Here is a 23,749-nt window from a genome sequence, read left to right on the forward strand (position 1 = left end):
ATTATATGACTAGTAATTTCCAGGGGAAATAAGAGTCTGATCTAAGTGAAATGGATTTAAATGCTCTGTCCCATGTTTTTCTCCTCAGGTTTCCAATATTCAGGCAAGAGCTGTTGTGTTGTCCTGGGCTCCCCCTGTTGGACTTTCATGTGGACCCCACAGTGGTCTTTCCTTCCCCTACAGTTATGAGGTTGCCTTATCAGACAAAGGACGAGATGGAAAATACAAGATAATTTACAGGTAGTGTATGTTTCCATGTTTTTCTTTGCTGCAAAATTGCAATATTAGCGTTGTTAAAGAAAATAGAAAACAAAGGGAAAATGTATAGGCTTTGCAAGTTGTCCTTTAAATAGTTCATTTTAAGAATTAGTTATTATCTCAAGAATTAATTTTGTTGAAGTAATTATTTATCAGAACTGAGTGGTATAGAGCTACTTGGTATTAGTGAAATAGATCACTTGGTTATGTTAGCTATCAGTAATGGTATTAATGAAAAATTTCCACTATTATTTATCAGGCCAAACAGTGACTATGTCTTTTAGTGTCTACATTCACTTTAAACAATCATCTGATCATCTCTTAACTTTTTAGACCCAAGCTTTTTTCTAGTCCTGTTTTAAAAAGACCTGTAGTATCATTTGCTTCTATCTCACTTGCCATGGTAGTTTTCCAGACTGTACTTAAAACAGATCATTCCAAGGCTTTCTTAAATGGTCAGAACATGAGCTCACAGAATAAGAACTTGGCCCCTTCTGCCTTGTGGATTTCCATGTAATTAACAGTTCAGACGATTTATAGCCATGTTCAAACGTGATAAAAATGTTAGGGTTAAGTTCTTTCCCCTTTGTACTTGCTTGGCACAGCTCACGTGTGCAGAGCAGGAAATCAGCAAGTCAGTTTTGTCTTTACTACTTGTTCAACCTCCCTGCAAGTGGCCCCAGAAGGCCTGCCCATGCCAGGGGAATGTGGTCACACACACCGCAGTTCTTTCTCTGCCAGAGGTGTTTGTTTTGTCTCTCATTTTCCTGCCCAGTGAGTGCCACAGACTATGTATCTCCCCCTCCCACTTCCTGTTTCATGACTTGCTGCCTCAGTGGGTCTTCTGAACAAAAAAAGGGGAAGAAATAAGGAGCCTACTCTGGCTTCCTGTTCTGCTCTGTCCTTGCTGGGCTCCTGCAGTATCCCCTGGTTCTCCCAGCATCCACTTCGCAGAAACATGTCAATCCATATCACTACCCTGAAGAAAAAAAAAAAAACTCTAGTGAGTCCCTCTGTACTTTGAGTAAAATCCTGACTCTGCACTCTGGCTCACAACCAGACTTTTCTATTTTGAAAAATCAGAATAAGAACTCCAGAGAGTCATTTCCCCCACTTCACCAAAATATGGATTTTATTTATTAATTTTGATATTTTTGAGACTGGGTTCAATTGTATTGTCCAGGCTGATCTCAAACTCATGAGCTCAGGTGATCTCCCTGCCTCTGCCTACCAAATAGTGGAACTGTTGGCATGTGCCGTCACACTTGGCTAGCTAGTTTGTACAAATGCAGGATGAACACTGGATCTCAAGTTCCCGAGGAGCAAGGCAGGTAACAAAAGAAAGAAAAGTTCTACTTTCTAAAGTTGGAAATGAGAATTTCTTTGTCTGAGAGAACACTTGGCATTTAGTCTTAGACATTGCCTAAATTTGCTGATTTTTTTAGAGTTTTTGTTGGTTTGTTTTTTGTATGAGAGGTTGAAAATCTGAATTAATGTTAACTTTTCCATTTTAAAGTAGTGTTTTAAATACTAGGATATTTAAAGGTGTAGTGCAAGTTTAAACAGCAGAGCTGCCGGCAAGCTGTGGATATAACTTCCTGTTTACAATTTAAAAAAAAAATGGGGGGGGGGTAGAATTTCAAACAAAGCATTGCACAAATAGTGAGATCAAGATATATTAAGTATAGTCTATCCAGATTTGCCTATTACTAACTTTTTTTACCGTGTTTTCTTTAACCATTTGAACTCTTCTCTCTCCCTTTTTCTCTGCTATCTGTAGTTTCTGCGCTCCCCCAAAGTTATATGTATCACAGTCTTTTATCACTAAATATTTCAGTATATTTCCTCAAAATAAGAATACTTTTACAATCAGTGCATTATCAGCTTTATAAATGTTTTGATACAGTACTTTTAACTAATGATTGTCCAAATTCTATTTTCATCAGCTGATCTGAATAATGTCTGCTGTTTTGAAAAATGTGATAGCATTTTTCTTCCTACTTAGGACAGGATCCAGTCTAGGTCAGACATTGCATTTAGTTGTGTCCTCTCTTAGCTGTTGTAAATTAGGAACTCTTCCACTGGTCTTTATTTGTCTTCTATAACACTCACATTTTTGAAGAATGCAAAACAAGTCACATCTGCACCCACCCCCACCCCTATCCAACACACACCTATTGAAAAATTTTAATGGAACATTTCTGGTTTTTGTATTGGTTGTTTCCTCATACTTTAAGTTGAGGTTCAGTTGTACCTTTTGATCAGATAAACAATCTAATTTTATATCTGATAGCTATTTAGTGCGTCGGTTTGTGAGGGATGCAGATTGTGATTTCATCAAGGGTTCAAAGTTGAGGGAATCAACGTTCCTGACAAGATAAATCTGGGAACTTCCTTTGTTTGACAATTGGTTATTTACTTGTTGATGTATTTGTTCACTTATTTGCTCTTGTGGATTTCTTTTAAGAAGTAACAAAATTTTTGGAATTTTATTAGTAAGTTAATTTTTTGTCACTTCCCAGATATAAGATGGCATCATTAAAAGGAATGTAACTTTTAAGTCCAAAAATAATAATAATAGTAATACCCAATAAGAAGTTTATTTCTGGTTTTTGGTGGATTCATATTTAATAGTTTTGTCTTATTGTCTGTACATAAGTATGAGTCACTAATCCAAAACCTGTTTTACTTTTGAAACTGGTATTATTAACTAATAAATGATTTTTCTTTGTAGTGGAGAAGAATTGGAATGTAACCTGAAAGATCTGAGACCAGCAACTGATTATCATGTGAGGTAAGTTAGGACGTAAGAACTGAACTGTCTTGGAGAGTCCAGATTGAGCAAGTAAATCAAGTGCCTGCCTTCAAAAACGTTTGGTGAATGGCATTTGCCTAACAAAATTTTGGGCCTTTGTCCCACTGGCTATTCATTGCTGTCTGGCACTCTGAAGAACAGTGATTGGGAAGACTCAGATGTGCTTCTGAGGACAGAAAAGTAGATGATGCTCTGAACAGACATCGTAAAAATTTTTTAAAGTAATTTTTATCTTACAAGGTCTTCTCGGATCTATTGGACTGTGTTGTATAACATATAGTATTTTCTTTATATAGATATATACATTTTACTATGGATACATCAGTTATTTATTATAGACCATACATACAAACTGTACATTCAGGCCAAATCACGGAAGAAGCCCTTTCTTTTTTTGCAAGAACACTTTTAAACTTTAAAAGCCAAAAGGTTTTGAAATAGGTAATGCAAACATTATTTTATCTCTGACAAGAATTGATTCAATTTGACAAAACAACCCAAATAACGTAATGTAGTCTGAATTCTTTACTATGATTTCTCCAGAATTCCTGCTATGCCTATTTAGTGGGTGCATTGGAGGTTTATCTTAGGAAGAAATCCAGCCAACTACAGACCTGTGAGGAGGAAAGCATCATCTAAATTATTACAGAGACCATCCAATTATTTAATGGTACATCTGTCCATCAAATTGTAAATAAGCAGGTTTCTGAATGTGGCCCATTAATTATCATGAGGCTTGAGTACTGGTTTGGAGCTGCACACATTGGCTATTTTGACTTCAAGGTACCTAGAAGTTCTATGCCATAATTTTCTCATTAAGAAAGGTGAGAAGGAATAGCTGGGTGTGGTGGTACATGATTAAAATGCCAGACTCTGAAAGCTGAAGCAGGAGAATCATGAGTTCAAGACCTGCTTCAGCAACTTTGGAAGACCCTGTCTCAAAATAAAAAGGACTAGGGTTATGGCCCAGTGGTAAAATACCCCTGAATTCATTTCCCTGTGGGAATGATATTGGCCAAACTGTATTCTTAAATTGTGTACATGTACAAATATATACAAAGAGTCCCACCATTATGTATAAATAAAATGCACCAGTATAAAATATGGAAGAAAAAAAGATGAGAAAACAGGGATGTGCTGAGTTATATCTTATTAGCCACAGAAATGCTTTAAAACTTAAGTTTAGCACAGCGTGTATGTATAAGAGCAAGTTGTTTCATATTGTCATAAAGCACACATCTGCTTAGCTATTGTGTTGTTTAGATGAGCTCCACTGCAACCATCTCTCTGCCTGTTTAAATCAAAATTTATGGATTTTTAAGTCAGTTAGCTTGTGCCCAAACTTCATATAATCTGAATAAACAAAAAGATTTGAATAATTTGTGAAGTTAAGATGATAGTAGAAACAGTTTAACTGTTCTTCAAAATGCTTGATTTAACAACAAACCAAACAATGTAACACCGTATAGGGAGGGAGTCATGTGAGTGTTATACATTATTCATTGTTAACATATGTTTCCTTTTTTCTCCATGTTTTAACAGTTTATTGTTATTCCTTTACTAAAGGCTTATTTTATTAATTTCCTGTTCATTCGTGAGCATACAATATCCTTTTTAAAAATGTAAATGTTATAAAACGTCTGCCCTTTATTTATCATCCTATCTCTTGTTTCCCTTCATTTCTTTTTGATCCCTTTTACAAAAAGTAAATTCTGAGAACACTTGATCATTTATTTTTATTACCGCGTTCTATGAACATCTTGGACTTCTGGGTAGAAAAAAGAAACAATAGTCTCCAAAAGGAATAGGAGCATGAGTGGTTGCCATCTAGAGCCTTTGAATCCAATCTGAACTCTCTCCCGACACATTTGGGACTCTACATCTGTGACATGGGAAATGTACATGATACCTCATAGACAACCCGAAGCATTACCACATACTGTTTGGTCTAGTTCTCTGCTTTCCAGAGAAATAGAAAATCCTCTCCATGCTGATGGTCTGTGTTAGTATATTAAAATTCTTTTTCTTCTAATAAAAACCTTAATAGTCCAAATTTTTTCTTTTCGCCCTGCCTATTCCACAATCCATATAGAACTTTCCATTTAAAGTTTTCCTTTCTCAAAATAGACAAGAAATACATCAAAATACTTTCTAAATTTTTATGTATATCTAAAAAAGATGGGGAAAAAAAGAACAACAGAAAAAAAACTAGAGAAGAATTTGAACACTTCCAGCTTTTGGGTTTAGCTTTCTGGACCTTCCTGGATGGGGTGGGGGGGCAGTGTGGTGCAAAGTGGACATAGCTTGGAATGTGGGCTTAATGGTCTGGCCTTACTGAGGGGATGTGCATAGGTAAGCCATTGGAACTTCTTTGGCTTTGTGTTCATATATTTAATATGAAGATAATGTTGACACCAACCTCAGAAAGATGATGTGAAAGTGAATTACATGTGCAAAACTGGTGTAAACCTGTAATATTGTATAAGTATTATTCTTGTTTTGTTTTTCCAAGGTTGTTGCAGCTTTTCTAGTCTCAAAATAAAAAGGACTTTGTGACACAGTTCTTTGAACTTGTTTGTAGTTTTACCACATCACTTATTTTTTTATTGAGAAAAATATATCGTACTTGCCACTGGGAAAAGAAGGAGCAAAATCTCCTTTATTGAAGATATAGTTAAGGATTTCAAAGTCTCGATTGCAGCAATATAAGCTTTTTATCAGAAAAAGTAAGCTCAAATAACTTTTCAAATTCAATAGTCATCGGTGGGGCCTCAGAAGACTCTGTGGAAGTACCTTTCTTACTAAATTTTCATAACAACTACTACAAAAGAATTCAGTTACTGTACAGTTGCAAGATGGGCAGTTAATCCATGGCCATTTTTAAATGTATGTGCATTACCAACTTAAATAGTAATACCCTGGTGGAAGTTTATAGAGTCATTAAAGAAAGTTAAGATATTTATTTTACAGCTCCAGATAGGCTGCATTTTCTCTTCTGATTCCTAATATTGCACATTTTGATTAAGACCTACAGAAGCCTCAGTTCAAAAATACGTCTTCTTACTTTGTGCATTGCAGTCTCCCCTAGGGCTTCTGTTCTCAAGTTTCTTTTTACTTTTGATTTTGCTGCTCTGACTCCATCCTGTTCACACTTATTGTCCAATATCTTCATGCTCCAACATGTTAGTGTTATATGAGTTCACCAATCAGATATACAAACCTTCTTTTAGTTTGGTTTGTTTATTTACTTTTTAAGTAGCAGTCTCTGACTCATTGAATCCTGTCCAGCCTGGTGCTTAACTCAGTCCCTTAGTAAGAGCAGCTCTTCTCATTGCTTTGGGGATTTACTGAGACAAGTGGCATCCTTTGGATAGTGCTTCAGGTCAAGTGCCTGTGGCTGTTTGTATTGGCATCTGCTGTGCCATTGGAGGCTGAATTCCATATGTAAAATTATGCCCCATGACATTTCACATTTGAAAAATGTTTCTCACCTCTTGTTATAATTTTTTGTATCATTGGTGCACATGTATTCAACTACAATTCCTTTTTTATTTCTCGTAGTGATTTGAAGAAAATAATGCCATTCTATTTTTTTATCCATTAATTTGCAAAATTTAAGTCTTGGCTTGATTTTGGTTAAAATAATCACCTTTTTATTTGTTACTCAGTTCTTAAACAGATTGCCTTTTTTGGTTTAGTGTTGACTCAGTGTTTAAAAAAATAATTTATAGTTGTCAAAGAACAGTGTTTTCATAAATTATATTGTGTTATATATTGTATAAAGCCACTGATAACAAAGATCTTGTGTGGTGGGGGATTTTTTTTTATTGTTGGTCGTTCAAAACATTACATAGTTCTTAATACATCATATTTCACAGTTTGATTCAAGTGGGTTATGAACTCCCAATTTTACCCCGTATACAGATTGCTGTATCACATCAGTTACCCTTCCATTGATTTACACATTGCTTTTCTAGTATCTGATGTATTCTGCTGTCTGTCCTATTCTCTACTATCCCTCCTCCCCTCCCCTCCCCTTTTCTCTCTCTACCCCCTCTACTGTAAATCATTTCTTCCACTTGTATTATCTTGTCTTACCCCTCCTTTCCTCTTATATGTAATTTTGTATAACCCTGAGGATCACCTTCCATTTCCATGCGATTTCCCTTCTCACTCCCTTTCCCTCCCACCTCTCATCCCTGTTTAATGTTAATCTTCTTCTCAAGCTCTTCGTCCCTACCCTGTCCTTGGTTACTCCCCTTATATCAAAGGAGTCATTTGGCATTTGTTTTTTAAAGATTGGCTAGCTTCACTTAGCATAATCTGCTCTAATGCCATCCATTTCCCTCCAAATTCTATGATTTTGTCATTTTTTAATGCAGAGTAATACTCCATTGTGTATAAATGCCACATTTTTTTTTATCCATTCATCTATTGAAGGGCATCTAGGTTGGTTCCACAATCTTGCTATCGTGAATTGTGCTGCTATGAACATCGATGTAGCAGTGTTGGTGGGGGATTTTATGTGACGAAAATGGCAGAAATAAAAAAAATCTAAGCAAAATAAGCAATTTGCCTATATTATGTCAGTTTACATAAATATTTATACATATATACATTTACTTCTATTTGCATATATACAAATTTATGCTACCTATGCATTTCCAAGAAAAGTATATTCTTCTTTTAATTGATAGTTTTTTTAATCTAACAATAGTATTGGAATAACCATTTTATTGTGGAAATAAAAACTTTGTATTTTTTATCAATAATAGGAAAATCATGAATTTGAGTGATGGAATGGATAATGATTTTATAACAAAAATTGAAATATCACTTTCTAACCATCAGTATAAGCAGTTTGTTAAAAAGGTTGCTCAGAGATGATATCATGCAATGTCATTTCCCAGAAAAATTATGTGAAGAAACATTTCCAAAAATATGTTTGACCAGCACAGTGCAAGGTTGTGAAATTGATATTATTAACTAGAAATCGCAGCTGCTAGTATGTTACAGATATGTGGGAGGAAACTGGAGGTATATTTCTGAAAGGCTTGGAGTACCTGTTTCATGGGCATTTAAATAGTAAGGAAACAATATGAAAACCCAACACAAAATTAATTACACTGTATTGTTAGAAAAAAAATGTTTTATTTTCCTAGAATAAATGCAAAAAAAAACTCAACTATCTGTTGATTTATTTAACCCAAGAAACTGACCCTTCTCTATGAATGTTCCTATCACAGGACAATATTTAGAGAAAATCTATTACCATCATGTGGGGAAAAAAAAATTGCAGCACTTAAAGTATAGCATCATTCCTAGAAACTTGACTTTTATGTAAATTACTAGTAAGATATACTACAATTGGTTTCAGTTTACTGAAGAATTTTAATTGACAAAGGTAATCATGGTAACTTAGATATTGTATCGAATTATACTGTATGCAGCACATTTATATTGCCACATAAAAATAGATCTTGTTTCTCGTGCTGATGTACTTTTATGTGTGAAAAGCATTGAACCCTAATTTAAGACAATCTATATATGCACATGTGTGTTTCGTGATAGTACATGAAAGTTCATTAAATATTTTTTCCCCTGAAGATTAAATAAACGTGTGCTTTCCCCCAGAGCTACACTCCCAGCAAACGAAACATTCTTCAGAGTTAAAGTCAAGGAGCATAGCTCCGTGCAGCCCATATAACTACCTCAACATATTCTTGTTGCCATCAGGTTCTTTGACTTTTATCTCCACCATCTCCTCCCATCTTTGCCATCAGGTGCCTCTGTCACTCATGATTTTCTACTCTAGCTGTATGAGTTTCTGACTTCCAAGAAACCTGATAAAACAGGAGCAAAGAATTTGAGTCCAGATTGCCCTCTCCTCAGATTATTATCTAATAGTACCTTGCAGGCTGTTCTCTGTTTTCTAATCCAGATGGATTTTTGTGTACCAGCTATTTTTGTGAATATCCAGGACCTGGTCTGCCTGTATGTATGATTCTGCATTTATAGGGAAATGCTGGTGTTTGCAAACTGAAATGCCTACTGGCTGGAGTCAGGGAACCCACACAGATGGGGTAAAAGTCAGCTGAAATGCAGTTCTAGTGCTGAGGAGTATTAGAATTTCCAGTTTTAAGAGAAGCCAGAGATTCACTTATTTTTTATGATCTCTTAAGGTATTTTTTAGTTTGGGCTTAATTTTTATTTTAACATTTTTTATTCAGATATAGTCTATAGTAGAAATTAGTTTAAGAAACTTTCATGGACCCATCATTCAACTTGTATTGCTCTGTGTCCTCACCTACTCTTACTCTAGCTGTGATTTTGAAGAGAGTACAGATATCATATTATTTTACCTATAAATCACATTACTGTCATTTTATGCCCACCCAAAACAAACAAGAAATAATCATTTCTTAATGCCCTCAAAATTTAGAGACTGTTCTCTTTCCTCAGTTGTCCTAAAAATGAAGGCTTTATTTTTTTTTACTTTGTTGTAATGAGAATTCAAATATGATCTTAGTATGCTGTTGGATTGATTTGTCTTAAGTTTCTTTTGACTCTGTAGGATTTCTTCCTCTTTTCCCACCCCTCCCCTTTAACTTATTTGTTGGAGATTGTGTGTGTCCAGTAGAGTTTTCCAGACATGTGAGTTTGGCTGACTACATCCTTATTGTGTTGCTTAATATGTTCCCCTGTCCTCTGTATTTCTTGGAAAGTGGTAAGGAGGCTTAATCAGGTCCAGATGGAGTTTTTTTTTTTTTTTTTTTTTTTTGGCAGCATAATTTAAAGGAAGAGAAGTAGTCTTTTATTAGAAATACAGAGTATCTAGTCTATGTGATGATGATGATTATTATAACCTCCTGTATACTAAAATTCATCACAACCACCAACACGTATCTTGACTAAATGCAAACTGTGAGCTACCAGTTAGAGAAATCTGATGTATTAACTCCAGGCTGGAGCCCTGCCTAGAACTGGAACATTCTGTGATTCATTTTAAATAATTGACTCCCAGTGAGCCCATCTTAACACATGGAAATGATCTTGTCAGACCTACCATTCAGCTTTATATCATCATATGTCTAGTTATTCTGAGTGTACAAAGGATTTCCCCCATCTCAAGTTACATGGAGAGCACCCTAACAATAAGTGTTGTTTGTTTGCATCCAATATTATAATGTCATCCCATAAAGCAAAAAAAGTAGAGTGAAAAATTCACATGTATTTTACCTTTTAGGGTAGAAAGTAGTTACATTTCTTTTAATACTTTTTTTTTTTTTTTGACTGAGGGAGACACTGGAGATTAAACCTGGGGGTGCTTAACCTCTGAGCCACATCTCCAGCTTTTTTTACTTTTTATTTAGAGATAGGGTCTCACTAAGTTGCTTAGAGCCTGGTTACATTGCTGAGGGTGGCCTTGCACTTGCCATCTTCATGCCTCTGTCTCCAAGGCCACTGGGATTATAGGTATGCACCACCGTGCCCCGCTCTATTAGTACTTTTGATTTATATGACCTCTATGAATTTTTTGTAATGGATATGGAGGAGCAATGATTTTGAAATTCACATATATAATTGGGACTTATTTTCCCTTATGTTGTTATCTTAGCTGATGTTTGTGCTCATTGGATAGAGTGAAGGGCAGTGGATCGTAGGTGCGTGGAGAAACATGATTGGGTGAACAAGGAAGCCTGGCCATACTGTAGAATGGTTAGATCTGGCTTTCTAGTTGTATCTTTGGGACAGTTATTTCATCTGAGTTACTCTCTGTCAACAATGGGGTAATAAGAGTTCCCTACCAAAGAGTGGTTATTAAAACTAGGGCCTTGCAGGATGTGGTGGTACATGCCTATAATCCTAGGAATTTAGGAGCCTACAGCAGGAGGATTGAAAGTTTGAGGACAGCCTGGGCAATTTAGGACAAAAAAAAAAAAAAAAAGGAAGAAGAAAGGAGAAAAAAGATGGACTATGGGCTTGGTAATATATTTACCAACTCTGAATAGCTTAATCTTTGCCATCTTTTTAGGTAGCAAAGCCTTCTTTGTCATCATTTTAAAAGAGTATATTTTCAATTTTTAAAAATAATTCCTAATAACAAAAAAATGGAAAACTAGAAAAGAAGATGATAAAAATCAACTTATGCTCTTTGCAATTTGAAAAGAGTAAGGTATAATAATAGCACACTGTATGCTTTTCCTTCACAGCTTCCCTGGTGAAGTCAGGCACGCATGCTGAGTCTTGAGCCAAGTGTTTTAAGTGCAGAATGAACATCTTTAATCTTGGCACCATGTGCAAAAGTGAAATGCTCACATGGATAAACTGTACCTGAACACTGTTTTTTAAAATCAGAGAGCAATACCCTTGGCAGTAGCTAGTGTGTTTCTATGTGTGAAGCATCCATATTTTTACCCAAATCCACACAGTGTTCTAAAGAGTTCAGATACTCTTCACCCTGTTGGCCCCTTTGTACTCTCTCCAGCCTGTTCACTGTGATCGCTGCATCTTTTCCCTTTTCGCCCAACTCGTAGCTGTGCTTTTCGCCTTTTCCTTGACAAAGTCAACCAGGGTGTAGCTTTTGGTTTTTAAAATGTATATTTGGAAACCATTCTAGGGATTAAGGTTTATTTTCTCACATAGAGTATTCTTTTCCAGTCTCTACACCCTGCCTATCTTAAAATGGGCTGAATGGAATGGGGCTGAATGGAACACACTGAAACAAATACTCTGTTGGGATAATTGTCCCCTGTAATTGTTGACCATACCTAGGTCAGGACAAACCTAGCAATAAGAATAAGAGTCATAGTGCTCCCTATGTAAGAAATTCTGTGCACCTATGGAAAACCCTGGGGCAAAGTGGAAATGAGAACCCTGGTCTTCTGTGCTGAGCCACTGCACTGACTGTGTCTGTCTGTTTTGTTTCAGGGTATATGCCATGTACAATTCTGTAAAGGGGTCCTGCTCCGAGCCAGTTAGCTTCACCACCCACAGCTGTGCACCTGAATGTCCTTTCCCTCCTAAGCTGGCACACAGGAGCAAAAGTTCACTAACCTTGCAGTGGAAGGTGGGTAGCTAAAGTTGTCGAGGTATTTATTTGACAATATTTTCATTTTGTGATAGTGCTTGGTTTTCTGCATAATAGCTATGTGAAACTAATTACTGAGATATTTCTATAATATTGGGCAAATGAGTGGGAGGAGGGACCTGTAAAGTCCTGCTTTAGCTCTTTTTGAAGGGGGATTTGGTAAATCTCTTCGGATCATAAACAGTACTTGATAAGTGATATAAATATTTAAAATACCTTAATTTCATCACTTTGTAATAGTTTAGTTCATCTCAACAAACATTCAAGGACTTTAGCATAAAGTTTTTGTAAAGAAAGATTTAGAGATAAAGTAGGCTTATGGTTCATTTGGCTTTTTCCAAGGCTAATGCTGAAATGTTTAATATTTAAAATCGTTCCGAATGTATAATGTTCTAAACTATATGAAGACTTCATTAATTTTCACTAATTAGGCCTTAGATCAGTCAGGATCACTAAATATTTTTTAAAGGATGAATTGCAAAGTAGTTTTTCTGAAGTACAATATACCAGCCAAAAATAACTGTTGCCAAAGTAGGAGGCCTGTTGTATCTTCTTTAAAGTGTGTGTTTAACATGTTAATCATAGTTGTGTGTTTACAAAAAAAATAGTATATTATTGCCAGACTCTGTCATAATCATATCTACATATCAGTATTTTCAAATAATATTTTATTAAAATATAATTTAAGTTGTAAAATAGTAGGGATAATGAAGTTTGATGGTTTGGTGGGGAGAATACTAATATGTGAAAGAGGAGGTGTCTGGGTGCTTACCATAGAGCCGTGGGCAGCAGTGGAGCCTGGGCTCCTGTCATCCTCTGGAGGCACCTGCATTCTCATGCCCCGCTGCTAGCCATGAGTATGTTATTTGGACGTAGGCAAAGTTTGAACCGGCCTAGCATCTGAACTATTTTATTTTCCTTCCTGGCTTCCAGGGATAATCCAGGTCAGTGATTTCCCACCTTTTCAGAGTTTTAATACCCAACTGGTCATCACTGTTTAATTCCTTGGAGAATATACATCCATTTAAACCTATGTGCTATATTTATACTTTGTAAATATATCTGTTCTTAAGAAAAGAATTAAAATCCATTTAAAACATATATATGCTTAAGATTGCCTGAGGGACCCCGGGGTCTTATAAACCTAAAGTTGGGAATCACTGATACGTTCTCTGCTTAAAACCTAGATGAAATTCAGGTCACAGGCAGACCAGCAATGTTAAGAAAAAATTCCATTGTGAATCAGAAATAATACTCTTGTTCAATTTAGTCATGTTCAGACATGAAAGTCCTGGATTCAGTTCAATTTTTATTTGAATGTCCTTAGTGCAGATTTCCTGATCATAGTGCTCAAGGACAGGGGAATGTTCTCTGGCTGCAGCCTGTCCTGAGACCTGTCCTTGAATCCAGGGAGAGAGCCTAAGATCTCCTGCCTATCAGTACTAGTCACAGAAGCCCAGGCAGTTTGCATCCTTGGGATAAAAGACCCACTGGAGGGGCAGCATATTGAAGAAACTACTAAAGAACACTTTCTAGAGGAATTTGCAGTTGGTCATAAATGCAGTTCCTTTTTTAGAAATGGGTTCTCATCTAAAACTTTTGTCAGTTAAAAATGTTAAATGCTTCCCTATTCTGCTCTGCAACTGCAGCCTACAAAACCTTCAAGTTACAGTGCAGGATTCATAGTACACACCTGAGATCTGAGCTGGAGACTCAGATTGTGTGACTCAGAAAGAAGAGGGAGGAGGATAAAAGGACCAAAAGAAGAGTTTCTTTATCTTCACACTTACTGATCCCTGATAATGTTTTTGTCTTAACAATAATAGAGTATCAGCTACTGTTTGTTAAGTGTGTTCTGTAAAACTGAGTAGTTTAATAGGTGATTTACGTATAGTCTCCCAACTATTTATCACACTTACCTATTCCTGGAACAAGAAATTAGACATTGATACTAAACAGCTAGCAGCCGACCACACACAAAACACACACAGCAGAGCTGGGATACAGATGCAGCTGTGGAAGCCCCAGCTTCCTTCCACAAGGGGTGAGGCACACTGCAGTTCACTGGGCTCCCCTTTTTCTTCCTAAACAAGTACCAGGCCCAGACAAGATTTTGAAACAGGAGACTTGCTCCTGCTTTTCACCTCTTTGTTCCTCTTCCCTGAGTGCTCTACCCCTCTGGCACCCCTCTAGCAGTCTAATTCTATAAAGCACTCTTCTCCAAAGTTCCTCTCCATTGTTCAGAACCTGTTTTTTCAGTGAGGTAGATCTCGGCTTGCTTGTAAGAGAAAAGCAAATGATGAGTGTAAAGGGCTAATAGCCTCTGGTAATCTATTCAGAGGATCTTGTTTTTTCTTTAGTCTTTAAAAAAGGGGTAGGGGCAGGGGATTCAATGCCACAGATGGCTTTCTAGTATTAAGTACTTTGGAAAAAAATAAAAAGCAAAACTGTATGGGGGAAATTACAAAAATTTAAATCCTTTTAGACCCAATGTAAATGGAGAACAATCTAAATCAGACCCTCAACAATGCCTATGTTTCCCAGTAATATTTTTCTTTCTCTAAGCTTAGTTGTAAAGTGCCTCTTAAAAAGTTTTATCCCCACAGGGGGGGTAGGGCACTGTGGGGCATCAAGGTAGAGGTGGTGAGAGGAGGCAGATTTGTTCTTTGTGGGAATAATTTATTAGTAATGGTTGAGTTGTATTGAAATTCACGTAATGCCAGTGACTTGGGAGGCAAGAGCATGCAAAGTTCAAGGCTAACCTCAACAACTTTTCGTGGTACTATGACTCAAAAAAATTAAAAAGTCTGAGTATGTAGCTCACTGGTAAAATGAGCCTAGGTTCAAACTCCAAAACAAAAAATAAAAATAAATAAATAAATAAAATTTGTCTGACCAAAGAAATGCAGGTTTATCTCTTAGGGGAGAGCACAGAGCTACAATAGACACTGTATTTAAACCGCAACGATAGCTCAGAACTGTTGTCTATGAACAGCTTTCTCCAATCTCATTTTGTTTTTCTTTTTAGGCACCAATTGACAATGGTTCAAAAATCACCAACTACCTTTTGGAATGGGATGAGGTAAGCTTATTTTCACATTCATTCATCTAAAATGAGATTGTGGAACAAATACCATCTTATTCTTTTATCAGACAGGCTAAACACAGGGGGGAGGTGGAGGCAGTAAAAGGAATATAAATGGAGAACAATTTAAATCAGTAGTTACTGGTTATGGAAAAGGAAGAAGAATTGAAATAGTGTAATGAATTGCGCATTACAACGTATTTACCTAACTTTTGCAAGCAATGCCATTGAAAGAAAAGACAGGGTCTTACCTATTTTGAATGCTTTTTTCAGCCACTAATTTGTTTTAAAAGTGATCTTGACTGCCTAGATGGTTTGGGAAGCATAATTTGTTCTTCCTTTTTGGAATGTGATGTGTGTACTCTGGTGTGACCCTTCTGAGTGTCCCTGTGGGGGAGTGGACCAGCATATGAAGCTCTCACTGCTTTCTGGGTTGGACCACCCCATCACAGGCCCCTCTGTCCATCAGCAGAAGCCCTGGGATGCTGTCCACGATGGAGTCTCTGTTCTTATAGCCTGTCTTTGCTGACTGGTGAGCCCGTGCACTTGTCCTGTGCGGATGACACGCACAGAATCTCAGGCAGGAAACATTTGATATGGAAGCCGTTTGTTTCTAAATCACAGCTGAGCTTTTTGTTCCTGTAGATCTTAATACATCCATTCATTTGCCTTTGTTTTATTTTATCTTCCTGTGGTTGAGCAAATAAGATTTCAATCATAGAACATGTAGAATTTGGGAAGAAATGCATGTTAACAAAAGTCTTTGTGACTTAAATTGGCATAAGGGCGGATATTAAAAGATTTAGAAAAGTAACTTGTTACGTATAGAAAAATATTTTAATCAAATGTAAAATGAAAACTTGGTGAAATTTTGATATGAAAGAGGAACCCTGCCTTGCTTTCTGCTGAAGGCTATTTTCCCATGTGGGTTGCATCTGAACAACTTTAGTTCCAAGTTCCCAATGACAATGTCATTAGGATCCTTACATTCACTCCTTTGTACAGATGGTGAAATCTCACACTTACCTGGTACATTTTACAGAATAGGTAGACTTCACTTTAAAGTGGTTTCATTGGAAAATGAAACGACTTCTATAGCCCTTAGGTATTTTTACAAAAGGTCAAGAACATTGGAAAGGAACATGGCTGATCTGTGAGCTCATGGTCACATCTTCCTTTCTCTTCATGCCAGGACAAGTTGAGAGTCTAATGATAAAGTCTTTGTGTGTGTGTGCATTTGTTGTATTGACTTGATTTTTCCCCCTCAGGTCTTAAAGTTTGATATCAAGGTAGAGTTTACCAGTAAAGAGATTTTTTTTTCATTTGTTTGTTGTTGTTTTTGGTTTTAGATCTCTGAGAGCTGAAAGGTGAGAGTGAGTGAATGAAAGTGTGTGTGTTTATGTGTATGTGTGTATGCGTGCTGCTTTTCTGCCTAGGACCATGACCTTCCAAATTAAGGTCAGAGAGGTTGACTATTGGGATGGGCAACCTCTAAGGGAAACTGAGGAGCTGCAGGAAATGGCAGGGACACCTAGTTGCTAGCTCCTTCCCTTAGAATTTAGAATGAAGGTGCCCTGGTGTGGTGCTAAATGGAAACATGCCACCTTCTCCTGTGATCATTGGGCCACAGTAGCCCTGATGACCCTCTGTTCTCAGCAGCGACTCAGAAAACTCTAAATGGCCATTTTGGGACTTTCTACCTTTCCTCTACTTAGTCTTCTGTCTTCTCCTCTCTTCTGTCTTAAATCTCTGCCATCTGTTTTTCTCTTTATTTTCTCTCCTACCTTCAAATCCATGCTGACATTGGCTTGGCTGAGTCCTAGTGGAGACTCCAGATTAGCTCTCGCCCATCACAGGCCTTTTTTCAACACAGGAATCCTTTTTTCCTTTTCTGCAGCTTCATATTCATCTGCTAGAAAACATGCCAGAATTCAGACTCCATAGAAAGCCCCCCTTGGCCATTAGGTGGAGTGAGCTCCCTGGCAACAACCGTGCGTGAAAAGACATGTTGTACACTAAGCAGCTTCAGCTCTCGGTTCTCAGTTTGCCCATCTGCGAAGTGAGTGCATAGATTAGCCCATTGGTTCATATGCATTGACACCATTTTAATATCTCAAAGCAGGGTATTTAGTGTTAACCTTTCAGATAGGAGACATTTTTGGAATCTTTTTCACTATTGTTTGGCCTACTCATTTATTAATTATTTCAGCAGTTATAGAACATACCCCTCAGTGCCTACATGTTGTACACTGTCTTGTGAGTGATGTATGCATAGGAAAGATAATGTCTTTACTGCGATAGCTGAAAAAGCTAATGTATGCTTATCTTTTTGTACTTTTGAAACCATACAGATAGAACAGACAGCCACATGCTGCTCAGGTTTTTCTGTTCAGTAGCTTCTTTATAACATATTTCTTTCTGGTCTTTCTGAAAAGATTTAAAAAGGGTTCCATTGAGTTTCCTGGTAATGAGAATCTATATACCAGTAGACAGTTTATTCCTGCCCATCCTGTCATTTTGGAAATGAAGTTTCTGACAAAACCGTCTGGTAGACCGTGTTTAGAATTTAGTCAGGGATCAGTAGCCCTTTTGAGAGCAGCTCACTAGAGTTGGTCTTTGAGTTGGTTCCATATACCTGTGTTACCCAAGCTTGGATCCAAGGAAGGAAAGGAAATGTTGCAGCAAGGAGAGCATCTTCTGGCCCACAGGGAGTGTGTAGGCACCAGGCCCTGGCTGTCCCTCTGCAACTTACTGCTGGTAGTTTATGGAGCCAGGTGCACGTGGTACCTGCAGCTGTTTCCGCACCCTGCCCTAGTGAACCCAGTGGGCCAGGAGAATAGGAAGGGGATGTTTTGCTAGAATCATCCCAATTCTCCCAAGAGCCAGAACTCCACACCCCCCTGAAAGGACATTCTGCCCCAGCCACATACCCATGGCCTCTCTGTTGTCCAGGGGACTGTAGAAACAAACTTAGAGTGCAGAAAGATTGTGGGCTACAGGGAGTTGCAGATCACTGCCTGAGAGGGAGACAGGTGAGTCTCAACGTTGTGCTCAAGAGGAGGACTCAGCCCTCACTTTTTTCTTTCACTAAATTTGTAATCACCAATCCAAAAAGGTGATTGATGTAGAATTTTGAAACTCTTAGAAACACTTAGCAGCCTTTTTCTCTGCTAAGGTTGAAAATGCTATGCTGAGTTGCTCTTCTTGGGAAGATCCACCTTAGTGAACAGCTAACCACATGCTGGTCTCTTAAGCACTAGGCCCTGTGGGAGATCTAGTGGGAAACAGAAAACAGAACAGGGCATAATGCAGGGGGAAGCTGATACATCATCTCTCACTCAAGTTCATTGTCATTAATTTCACATCACTGTTTCATAGAATTCACTTGAAATCTACTCATGATAGTTCTATTAAAAAAAAGAGTTAATCTCCTATTTTTCTCCATTAATAACTAACTAGGTAGTCCCTTAATTTTTAAACTAATGTGGAATGACTAGCAATGAAAAGATAATGAGCAACTATAAATAGAACATTCAGATGCCTTTACTTTCCATCAGTGGTATCAAATTTTGATTTTCACCAGCCATCGATTAGTTTTCATTACTCAAAAAGATATGGCCTTTCCTAGCCAAGTATCCATGTTGCCATGACTGGTGAACTCTCCTACGAGTTCAGAGCCACCGGTTTGAGAACCAGCCCTGCATTTCTGCAGATCCCTAGCCACTGACCCTTCCTGGGGAAACTCCCCATTATGAGCAGAAAGGCAGAAGCCCATTTTCCAAGTGGTTTTTCACTTGGCTGTTGGTTGAGTCATCATCACGTTTTAATTTCTTTCTGATCACAGTGTGCTCCCCCACCAATTTGCCTTAATCTGCAAGTAATGGTCATTCTGGCAGAAAGCAAGTTTCTTTTTGCTAGATGTAAGTATTACACTTAGTGCTGACTTAAAAAAAAAAAATCTTGGGGAAAAGCTTAACTTGTTAAACAGCAAAGTAGTGCTTATATGATAGAGCTCTGAAGATGGAGGTTCTTTCCCACAGTGAGAGATTGGTGGGAGGGGAAAGATGGAGGTATTTCTATGGCTGACCACTGTGACTGCCCTGTCCTCTTCTTGGGCATTCTTTCCAGCTAAAGTAACCTCCAGATTTCTTTCCTGCTTGAAGACATCAATATCCAGCAGAGGTGGGTGGAAGATTTTTTTCTAGAAGCTGTCCAGGAAGGATCTTGAGGGTAGAGAGGGCCTTTTAGGAAAAGGAATTGGGAACCTTTTGATAGACCCTCTCATAAAAACCTTCCCAGTCCGTTTTAACGTTCCTAAATAGATAGTGATCTGGCCTTTTCTTTGAAAACTTGAAAAAGGAGTGCATTTTGTGGACAGATAAGAACTTTCTTTTCCATTTAAAAAAAAAAAAACGAGTTCTGAAAAGAAGGCATTTATGGTAACCTGGTTTGTAAGTTACACTCTTAGATAGAGTGTGCCATGTGGAATGCTGACTGGCACTGTTACAGCTGGTCACTCAGACCAAACACAGCCCTCCTGGAACTTGCTGTGGGTATGTGCTATGGCTCCGTGGTAATGGTATTCACCTAGAGAGGCCTGGATTAATGGTTGCTAACTGGTCATGAAAAATTTGACACATAAACCTCAGTCTATCCACCTGAAAAATAATGTCCATTATCTCAAAAGTATGTTAAGATTGGATGAGATAATGAGGGCAGTAGCAGGTTCAGTGTCATGATTGGTCCATGTTGGTGATGAGAATCTGCCTAAGCAGACGTTAAAATCTGAGGTAGGAAAAGTCAACGATTGGAAGGATTGTGTGAAGGGAATATGATATTCCTATTTAAGAATTTACACAGGAGCCCTGAGGTTAGCATTACTGGTTTGAAGTAAACAAAGCCTGATTTCAGTGCCATATAGAGCTGCAAACAGGCTATTATAAGCTTAGCTTCTAGCCATGACATGTAGGGGTTATGTGGAAGAACCAGGAAAAAAATAGGTCTGTGGGAATGTGACTAGGGAGTTCCTAAGAATCTTCCTCACATGTGACTCAACTAGCACCAAAAGGAAGTACATATCTGGTTTCCTGGTGACTGAAGAGCCAACATAGCTGTGAAGCCCAGAGACTAAGGATAAACTAAATGCCTCAGGAGTCAAGGGAAGCATAATGTGAAGTCAAGAAAAGAGAAGAGCCTAGCAGCTTAGAGCCCAGAAGTCCCTGGGGGAAGCATTTGGAGCCAGGCCAGGTCAGGCTATGCCCATCAGTTCTGTTGCAGAAACCTCCTTGAGTGGGTGGCAGCCCTCTACCACAGCTTCTCAAACATCTGGTTCAGATGGAGCCAGCCAAGCTCATCAAAAGACCGAGCTAGCCCCCTTGGAGGAATCTGGTAGCTGTTTATCAGACTCCTGTGCAGCTTGGGTGGTGGCTCATTGGTATTGATAATCTCTTATCATAAGTCTTTGCACATAGGCTTTTCTGGTTAGATGACAGTCATTTTAGGAATAAAGGAAGAAGAGCATCACAAGCAGAATGGCTTACTGAGTCCCTGGGAATGGATGAGGACCTTGAGAACTTGATGGATTGTCTCTCTGAGGTGTGGCACTCCCTTGGGTTGAAACAGTGTCTTGGTTCAGTGATGCCAGTGCCTGACTGGAATGTACCAGGAAGGTTAGCACTTGCCCAGGCCCTGTGACTGACTCATAAGGACTGGAGAGTGGGGTCTAAGCATCATTTGGCACTCTGTTTGCCATTGGCCAGCTTTCTGTTCATCATTGGCCAGCTTTCAACTATGGCTTAAGCTGCAGCTGGCACCCAGCACAGTGAGTGTCCACACCACCAGCCTCACTCTCACATCCATTGGTTTTAGAGAGCCAGAGAAATTGTTTCTCCTCACTAGAGCTGCAGCTGGGCGAGGCATAACTCAGAGGCATCAAGGCATAGTTAAAAGGAACCCCCCTTTTTAGAGACCACAGTCCCAGACATGGCACACCTGAAGCAGGTTCTCTCCCTGCTCTTCACTGTATGTGCAAGTTGGAGCTGTGGGTGTGGGCCGTAGACCTTGTGGCACCTTATCTGAGGCTAAATCACAAATATTCACCTTGGCCCCGGCACCCACTTTATCAATTTGTGTTTGTTGCGCCTGCTAGTTACCAGCTGGAACGTGGCCGCTGTGGGCCTTGGTTAGGTGGGAAACCCAAGCCCATCCATCTCTTGGCTCACTTTTAAGTTTTACAGGTGCTTGTTCTAAAGTTACCCCACTGTTCCTTTCCTCTCCTTTCACTTGGACAGCCTCAACACACTGATATTATCAAAGCACTTGACATCAGATGAACACCAGTATTTGGAAAGACATATAGGAAAACTGTGTTAGCTTATTTGAACCAGAGGGACCTGCTGATCATTCTTGGCTTTTCTAAGTAGCCACTCCTTGCCTGCTAACAGAACAGCTAGTATTCTAGAACATAAAATGCACGCAGTGATTATTTAATAGCGTGCAACCACAAACCATTCCACCGCCTTTTCTTACCTTGGAAATATCTTCTGTGCCAGTGTGCTTGGTAAAATGAAAGAGGCATCACTAAGAGGAGGGTGGGGCTTGGCACAAGGAACTTGTGAATCCACCCGGATGTGGAGTGTCCCCACCTCCCTGTTATGACCCCTGTCTTATATATAGTCATGCTGAACACACCGTGCACTTTTTTTTTCTTTCTTTCTTTTTTTTTCTCAAGCCAACATTTACCTTTGATGTTGCCCAGGGTCAGCCAGTGCTGGAACAACTTCTAAATATAGACGCACGAGCAGACTAAATCTCAGAGCCTGGCTGCAGTTCAGTTGGCCAGTGCAGCTTTATTTTTTATTTGATTTATCATTGTGTTTCTGACAGGTTGGATCATGTTGTTACAGAGAGTGCCCGGCCCAGAATCATTTTGCCCATGTCTGGATCCAGCAGCCATGGGCCACAGCACGTGACAACTGATAACCAAATTCATGTCATTCATTTAGCAGGCCATGATCCAACCTGGCAAGTACAACTCAGGAGGAAGTCAGCTCTTCCTGAGAGAACCTCTTAAGAGAAGGAGGGCAGAGATCAAGAAAGCACCAGAGAGGCTACAAGCACATGGCCAGAGGGAGCCAGTTCCCCATGGATTCTAGCAGTCTCATGTTGGTTGGCTATCCTTTTATGCCAGGATTGAAGATGTTGTAAAAAGGAACAGGAAGAATCGTTTCCAATCTGTTAATTTTAAAGCAATTGAAAATATCAGCCAACTTCATCTATCAGTGCCAGTAGTGTTGGAAAACCCACTGGCAGTGTTGTCAGTGCCAGGTTAATTGGTGACGTTAGCCAGGGCAACCACTGCCCCACAATCTACAGAATTACTCTGGCAGGAAAACACTAGCCTGAAGTAATTGGGATATATGGGAGTTATGTAGAGAATTGGCCATGGAAATCTTAACTAGTCCATTGAGGGAATTCCTCTTTCCAAGTACTGGACACAGCTGTCCATGAGAATTCTGGGAGAGAAAGAAAAACTGACTTGACAAAGTTTTTCTGGGTTTCTGCCTTCCTATTACATTCTTTTCCAATAACACGAACAACAATGTGTTGTGTTTAAACATTTTCAACTTTAAAAATCAGTCACATTTTATGAACTGAATCAAAGAAATATTTTTTATATACTCAGCTATGAGTTTTCAAACAGGCAAACCCATCTGTAAATTGGTTTCTCAGCTGGAACTGACTTCCATCGTTTGTAAACAGATATCCAGAGAGAGATGGAAACCTGGTTCTATGTGGAGGTCCTTTGAAAGGTTGTTTTGTTTGTTCACTCCTGTGGTTTTGTCACCGGAGACTCCAGGATTCCTCTCTACTCAGGACAAGTGGGGTCCTTGGCATACCTGATGGAAAGTGCCAGACACACAGACAAAAGTTTATTTAGAAAAGAGGAGGCACATCAAGGGAGCATGTGGGCCATCTCCAGAGGCAGGGACAGCAAACTTTTGGTGTGGAGTGTTGTTGTTGATAGAGGGACAGCAGCTAGGAGCTGGACTGAAGGTGGAGGCAGGGTAAAGCTGTGAAATTTTGCACCAGTTTTCCCTGCTAGACATTTCGCCTTCAGGTTCTTTTCTGCAGGGAGTGGCACAGGTCAGGGGTAAGGGGCAAGGGCCAATGGTACAGGCTAAGGACATGGGCTGAGTTTGCTGGCTAATGCTTGCTTTGCATTTCAACAGTTTGTGGGCCTTTTCTGCATCTAGGGGCTTGGTGGCGCTTCTCTTTTGAGACATCTATCTTTCCTTTTCTGAATGCCCAAATTTCTATTTGTTTTAGACTGTGCCCTACCCAAAAAGTCCTCCAAAGAGTTATGTCTTTGTTATGTCTATATCTAAGAACCTCCTCATGGTTCTAGAATTGGGGATCCCATTATTAAAAGTCTTAATTCAATCTAAAGTGCAGTTCTACATGCTAAAGTAACTGCATTGCCTTTGCTTGACAGTTTTGG

General features: G+C 38.7%; 1 protein-coding gene and 1 long non-coding RNA gene across 6 annotated transcripts in view; one reads left to right on the top strand and one right to left on the bottom strand.

Annotated features, from left to right (window-relative positions):
• The window catches only part of Fndc3b (fibronectin type III domain containing 3B), a 327,023-nt gene that overhangs the window by 230,825 nt on the left and 72,449 nt on the right, over positions 1–23,749 (top strand). For all 5 annotated transcript variants that reach the window (XM_005332466.5, XM_040270089.2, XM_040270091.2 and 2 more), the window contains 4 exons: positions 89–240; positions 2,993–3,052; positions 12,005–12,143; positions 15,193–15,246. In XM_005332466.5, coding sequence (XP_005332523.2) covers positions 89–240; positions 2,993–3,052; positions 12,005–12,143; positions 15,193–15,246 — 405 coding nt within the window. The remainder of the gene's footprint in view (positions 1–88; positions 241–2,992; positions 3,053–12,004; positions 12,144–15,192; positions 15,247–23,749) is intronic.
• LOC144376323 (uncharacterized) lies at positions 168–21,883 on the bottom strand. The gene is made up of 3 exons (XR_013436637.1): positions 21,778–21,883; positions 17,034–17,161; positions 168–1,237 (listed from the first exon to the last, which is right to left on the bottom strand). It is a non-coding gene; the product is annotated as an uncharacterized LOC144376323 (long non-coding RNA).

The sequence above is a fragment of the Ictidomys tridecemlineatus genome, chromosome 3 (genome assembly GCF_052094955.1).
Source record: "Ictidomys tridecemlineatus isolate mIctTri1 chromosome 3, mIctTri1.hap1, whole genome shotgun sequence".
NCBI classification, from domain to species: domain Eukaryota; kingdom Metazoa; phylum Chordata; class Mammalia; order Rodentia; family Sciuridae; genus Ictidomys; species Ictidomys tridecemlineatus.